Source organism: Colobus angolensis, unplaced genomic scaffold (assembly GCF_000951035.1).
Source record: "Colobus angolensis palliatus isolate OR3802 unplaced genomic scaffold, Cang.pa_1.0 Scaffold34, whole genome shotgun sequence".
Classification (NCBI taxonomy): domain Eukaryota; kingdom Metazoa; phylum Chordata; class Mammalia; order Primates; family Cercopithecidae; genus Colobus; species Colobus angolensis.
The window spans coordinates 7,714,064-7,720,986 of record NW_012116710.1 but is presented as its reverse complement, the minus strand read 5'-3'; the positions used below and the strand labels follow the sequence as shown (position 1 = coordinate 7,720,986).

General features: G+C 52.4%; 1 protein-coding gene across 1 annotated transcript in view; it reads left to right on the top strand.

Moving 5' to 3' along the window:
• Positions 1-6,923, top strand: part of NUMBL (numb homolog (Drosophila)-like) — a 25,375-nt gene that overhangs the window by 7,737 nt on the left and 10,715 nt on the right. Inside the window, exons 4-7 of the mRNA XM_011952544.1 lie at positions 1,555-1,629; positions 1,721-1,795; positions 3,476-3,616; positions 6,417-6,606. Of these exons, the coding sequence (XP_011807934.1) occupies positions 1,555-1,629; positions 1,721-1,795; positions 3,476-3,616; positions 6,417-6,606 (481 nt within the window). The remainder of the gene's footprint in view (positions 1-1,554; positions 1,630-1,720; positions 1,796-3,475; positions 3,617-6,416; positions 6,607-6,923) is intronic.

Here is a 6,923-nt window from a genome sequence, read left to right as displayed (position 1 = left end):
CGTGGCGGGGGCGGGGACGGGGGGTGCTGTGCTGTGCGCATGCACGGCCTGACTGGGACACGAGCTCAAGTCATTTGAAGTTGGTATTAAAAAGCGTGAGGCCGGCTGGGTGGCTCATGCCTGTAATCCCAGCACTTTGGGAGGCTGAGGCAGGTAGATCACCTGAGGTGAAGAGTTCGAGACCAGCCTGACCAATATGGTGAAACCCCGTCTCTACTAAGAATACAAAACTTAGCTGGGCATGGTGCCATCTTGCCATCTCTACTAAAAATACAAAAATTAGCCGGGTGTGGTGCAGAGCGCCTGTAGCTACTGGGGAGGCTGAGACAGGAGAATCGCTTGAACCCAGGAGGTGGAGGTTGCAGTGAGCCGAGATAGCACCACTGCACTCCAGCCTGGGCGACAGAGCAGACTCTGTCTTAAAAAAAAAAAAAAAAAAAAAAAAAAAAAGCGTGAAGCGTGGTGGCGGCTCACACCTGTAATTCCAGGACACTGGGAGGCTGTGGTGGGAGGATTGCTTGAGCCAAGGAGTTCAAGACCAGCCTGGGCAAACACAGAGAGGCCCTGTCTCTACAAAAAATAGTCAGGCACAGTGGCACGCACCAGTAGTCCCAGATATTCGCAAGGCTGAGGTGGGAGGCTCACTTGAGTCCAGGAAGGTCGAGGCTGCAGTGAGCCTTAATTGTGCTGTTGCACTCCAGCCTAGGCAACGGAGTGATACCCAATCTTGAAAACAACCAACCAACCAAAACGCGTTTTCTTGTACCAGCAAACTATCACCTGGAAACCATCATGTCATGTGTAGCATTTGCAAAGCACTCTACCGTTAAGGGCGTTCTGGTTTAGTCATACCCTACACCTTTACATTCCTATGAGGGGGAGAGCAGGAATCATGGCATGGACTGTGGAGCTCAGCCCCTTCCTGGCTGAGTGATGACTGACCATGGTCACAGCCCCTCCACTACCTTATGTTCCCTTCCCCCGGAAACGGACTCTGAGTGTGACGGCTTCATTTGGGAGGTGCAGGAAATGGTGTTGGGAGTGAGGAAAGTAAGGCAGTCAGTAAAGGGTGTGTTATTAAAACTGCAGCTGTGTGCAACTGAGCTTTCCCCTGGGAAACTCGAGGCAATGGTCATCCCACTTGCAGGTGAGGGAGCTGGGGCTCAGGTACCCTAACTCCCGTCAATTATTGCGGGGACTGGCTCGGGCTCTTTTTAGCTGCTTTAGGGTGGGCAGAGCAGCTTTGCATGGCCTGGGGCCAGTCCTCACGCACAGAGATGCAAATAATGGCTCTCGGGAGGACCATGGTGCCAGGTTAGGGCCCAGGGATATAGCTAGACCTGAATCACTACTCCATGCTGTGCTTCAGTTTCCCCATCTGCATGTCTACACTAGGAATGGGGTCTCCACCTTGTAGAGTTGAGATGCAGAATAAATGATTGCATACATGTCATGTGCTTAGAATATTGTCTGCTGCGTGGCAGATGCTCAGTGGACACTGAGAATGAGTGATTACTGTGCTGTTTCATATCCTTCCATTCCCTCCAACCCAAGTACCTGGGCCACGTGGAGGTGGAGGAGTCCCGGGGAATGCACGTGTGTGAAGACGCGGTGAAGAAGCTGAAGGCGGTGAGTGAGGGGGCTGGCACAAGGGAGGAGGCAAGGTCAGACAGGGAGAGGCACCCTGACCCGGCTCCTTTGTCCCCTTGCCTCCCCCCAGATGGGCCGAAAGTCCGTGAAGTCTGTCCTGTGGGTGTCAGCCGATGGGCTCCGAGTGGTGGATGACAAAACCAAGGTAGGAGGCCTGTGGGGGTGGGTGCCAGGGGGCCTGTCTGCTCACCCTGCTGGAATCAGGGCGGAGGACGCCTTCCCACCTCCTCTGCACATCCCTCCCTCAGGGACCTTCTAGACGATGCCGTGTGCTCCCTCAGTCATCATAACTCAGGAATAAATGCTGTGATTATTTGGGAACTGGCATAGGCTGTGGGTGAGAGAGACTGGAGCAGCTGCCTCCACTCTGATCCCAGCTTAGGGCCCCCGGGCATGAGATTTAACCTCTCTGGGTCTCAGTTGTGTCATCTAAAAAATGGGGATTATAGGCCAGGAGCAGTGGCTCATGCCTGTAATCCCAGTACTTTGGGAGGCCAAGGAGGGAGGATCACCTGAGGTCAGGAGTTTAAGACCAGCCTGACAATATGGTGAAATCTCATCTCTACTAAAAATACAAAAATTAGCCAGATGTGGTGGTGCATGTCTGTAATCCCAGCCACTTGGAAGGCTGAGGCAGGAGAATCGCTTGAACCTGAGAGGTGGAGGTTGCAGTGAGCTGAGATCATGCCATTTTACTCCAGCCTGGGCAACAACAGTGAAACTCCATCTCAAAAAAAAGGGGGGGAGGGGTGGGATTATCATAGACCCTACCATTAAGTGAGAAAGCATATGCAAGTTATTTGAAATGGTGCCTGGCTGGGAGGGCCCCTTGAAGCCAGGAGTTCAAGATCAGCCTGTGAAAAGGAGTAAGGTTCTATGTATACAAAATAATTTTTAAAAAGTTTTTTAATGTGGGCTGGGCACGGTGGCTCATACCTATAATCCCAGCACTTTGGGAGGCCGAGGCGGGTGGATCACCTGAGGTCAAGAGTTCAGGACTAGCTTGACCAAGATGGTGAAACCCCACCTCTACTAAAAATACAAAAATTAGCCAGATATGGTGATGCGTGCCTGTAATCCCAGCTACTTGGGAGGCTGAGACAGGAGAATCGCTTGAACCCAGAACCCAGAGGTTTCAGTAAGCCAAGATCACACCACTGCGCTGTAGCCTGGGTGACAGAGCAAGACTTCTTCTGGGAAAAAAAAATTATTTAAATAGGGTCTGGTACATCATACATAACTGCTCAGAACAATGAATGTTAGCCATTAAGTGTTTGTTGTCACTCTGCCCGGCCAGAAGGAAGCACTATGAGGCCACGATCTAGGTATCTGTTTGCTCACCTTGAATCCCCTGCCCCCAGCCCAGAGACTGCCCTAGGAGGTGCCCAGGACATGCTGAGAGTTGGGTTAATGACAGAACAAGACCACCACCTTTGCAAGGCAGTTCCCTCAGCCCAAAATACTGTTCCTTGACTTTTTTTCCTAGTTAATACCTGCTTCAGGAAGCCCTGTCTGACTAACCCCAAGCTGGCTTCTGCCATGCTGGCCCTGACCCCTCTGCCTGTGCCTCCCTGGTCCTGGCCCTGACCCCTCTGCCTGGGCTTCCTTCATCACATCCTGGCTGTACTCTGGGCTGCCCATCTCGTGATGGGTCTGATCTTCCCTCTGACCTGGGAGCCCTCTGCAGGCAGGGCACAGGGTGTCTCAGTGACTGCTGGGTCCCTACCCTGTTCAGGACGGGATTTCAGCAGACACGGAGAGAATGTTGAGTGAATACTTGAAAGACAGTTCACACTCTTCTCCTGGCCTCCCCGGCCCCTCCTAGGATCTTCTGGTCGACCAGACCATCGAAAAGGTCTCCTTTTGTGCTCCTGACCGCAACCTGGACAAGGCTTTCTCCTATATCTGCCGTGATGGGACCACCCGCCGCTGGATTTGCCACTGTTTTCTGGCACTCAAGGACTCCGTGAGTATTGCCACAGCTGGCTGACTCTTCCCTCCCATGCCCTGGCATCCCAGCCCCACCCTGACAAGCTTCCTCCATTCAGGCACGTCACTCACCTCTGTGTGCCCAGTTTCCTCATCTGGAGAAGAGGGCATACTCAGTTCCCAATTCAGAGTATTCACGTGAGGGCCGGGTGCAGTGGCTCATGCCTGTAATCCCAGGACTTTGGGATGCTGGGGCAGGTGGATTGCCTGAGCTCAGGCATTCAAGACCACCCTGAACAACATGGTAAAACCCTATCTCCACTGAAATACAAAAAATTAGCCAGGTGTGGTGGTGCACACCTGTAGTCCTAGCTACTCAGGAGGCTGAGGCAGGAGAATCACTTGAGCCCAGGAGGTGGAGGTTGCAGTGAGCCAGAATTGCACCACTGCACTCCAGCTTGGGTGACAGAGTGAGACTCCATCTCAAAAAAAAAATAAAAAAAAGGAGTATTGGCTGGGTGCGGTGGCTCACCCGGCAATATTTTTAATTTAATTAATTAATTTAATAAGACAAGGTCTCTGTCACCCAGGCTGGCGTGCAGTGGTGCAATCTCACCTCACTGCAACCTGGGTTCAAGCGATTCTCCCACCTCAGCTTCCTGAGTAGCTGGGACTACAGGCACATGCCATCATGCCCAGCTAATTTTCTGTATTTTTTGTAGAGACGGGGTTTCACCATGTTGCCCAGGCTTGTCTGGAACTCCTGGACTCAAGTGATCCACTCACCTTGGCCTCTCAAAGTGCTTGGATTACAGGCGTGAGCCGCTTGGATCAGCAGTTCATTCCTTTTTTTTTTTTGAGACAGAGCGAGACTGGAGTACAGTGGCATGATCTTGGCTCGCTGAAACCTCCACCTCCCGGGTTCAAGCAATTCTCTTGCCTCAGCCTCCATAGTAGCTGGGATTATAGGTGCGTGCCACCATGCCCGGCTAATTTTTGTATTTTTAGTAGAGACGGGGTTCCACCATGTTGGCCAGTCTGGTCTCGAACTCCTGGCCTCAAGTGATTCCTGCCTCAGCCTCCTGAAGTGCTGGGATTACAGGTGTGAGCCCCTGTGCTTGGACCATCTGATAATTTCTGTATGTCAAATTTGTAGGCATCGGACTACTTCCTGCTCCATATTTCAGCATGCACACCATTAAGTAGAATTTGTATTTGTTTCCAGATTTTTTTTTCTTCAAAGCGAAAGATATAATTGTCTTAGCTCAGGCTGCTGTAACCAAATAGTGTAGACTGTGTGGCTTAAATGACAAACATTTGTTTCTTGCACTTCTAGAGGCCTGAGGTCAGGGTGTCAAATGGCTCATTTCTTGGTGAGGACTTTTCCTGGTTTGCAGATGGATGTCTGCTTTCTGTATCTTCACCTGGCAAGGTGGAAGGGAGATCTCATATCTTTTTCTCCTTTCTTTTTTTTTTTTTTTTTGAGACGGAGTCTTGCTCTGTCGCCCAGGCTGGAGCGCAGTGGCCAGATCTCAGTTCACTGCAAGCTCCGCCTCCCGGGTTCACACCATTCTCCTGCCTCAGCCTCCCGAGTAGCTGGGACTACAGGCGCCCACCACCTCGCCCGGCTAGTTTTTTGTATTTTTTAGTAGAGACGGGGTTTCACCGTATTAGCCAGAGTGGTCTCGATCTCCTGACCTCGTGATGCGTCCGTCTCGGCCTCCCAAAGTGCTGGGATTATAGGCTTGAGCCACCGTGCCCGGCCTCTTTTTCTCCTTTTTAAGGGCATTAATCCTGGCTGGGCACAGTGGCCTACGCCTGTAATCTCAACACTGGGAGGCGCAGGTGGACAGATCACTTGAGGTCAGGAGTTCGAGTCCAGCCTCGCCAACATCGTGAAATCCCATCTCTACTAAAAATACAAAACTTAGCCAGGCGTGGTGGTGCATGCCTATAATCCCAGCTACTGGGAGGCTGAGGCAGGGGAATCGCTTGAAGCCGGGAGGTGGAGGTTACAGTGAGCTGAGGTTGTGCCGCTGCACTCCAGCATGAGCGTCAGAGTGAGACCCTGTCCCAGAAAAAAAATAAATAAATAAGGGCATTAATTCCATCATGAGGATCCCACCTCATGATCTAACATAACTCTCATTGTCTCCCAAAGGCCTACCCCCAAATACCAGCACACTGTGAATGAGGGCTTCAGTGTTTGAATTGGGAGAGACGCACACGTTTAGTCCATAGCAATGCACAAGCCTTCAGTGTACAGTCAACGAATTTTGACAACTGCATACACCGATGTAACCAAACCCCTATCAATATCTAGAACATTGCCACCACCCAATCATCCCTTCATACCCTTTCCAGTCATTCCCCACCCCGTAGGAAACTACCACTATTCTGACTTTCTTTTTTTGAGACAGAATCTCGCTCTGTCACCCAAGCTGGAGTGCAGTGGCGCGATCATAGCTCCCTGCAACCTTGACCTCCTGGGCTCAAGGGAACCTCCCGCCTCAGCCTCCCAAAGTGCTAGGATTACAGGCGAGGGCCACCACTCCTGGCCTGTTCTGACTTTTTTCACCATAGATTAGTTTTGCCTCTTCTGGAATTTCCGTTAAGAGCCACACAACAGGCTCATTGGTTTCTGGCTTCTCTCACTTGGAGCTCATTTCCAGCCCTTCCTTGTGATGCAGATGAGATCCAGTACCTAGCGGCTGAGTACCTAGCGGCTGAGATCCAGTACCCAGCGCGATCCAGTACCTAGCGGCTGTAACCCAGTGCCCCTGGCCCCTGTCCACACTGCTCAGCACCTCTAACCCCTGCCCATCCTCTCCCCACAGGGCGAGAGGCTGAGCCACGCTGTGGGCTGTGCTTTTGCCGCCTGCCTGGAGCGAAAACAGCGACGGGAGAAGGAATGCGGGGTCACGGCCGCCTTTGATGCCAGCCGCACCAGCTTCGCCCGCGAGGGTTCCTTCCGCCTGTCTGGGGGTGGGCGGCCTGCTGAGCGAGAGGCCTCGGACAAGAAGAAAGGTGGGTGTTGCCCCGAGCGCCAGCAGGGCACAGAGTGGGCACAGGGTACTCAAGGTCAGGGGGCGGGGGTCTTCAGAGGTACAGGGACTCAACAGTTTACAAAGCAGGGGATGCTTCGGGCCAGGCGCCATGGCTCACGCCTGTAATCCCAGCACTTTGAGAGGCCAAGGTGGGCAGATCACTTGAGGTCAGAAGTTCGAGACCAGCCTGGGCAACATGGTGAAACCTCGTCTCTACTAAAAGTATAAAAATTGGCCGGGCGCGGTGGCTCACGCCTGTAATCCCAGCACTTTGGGAGGCCGAGGCGGGCGGATCAC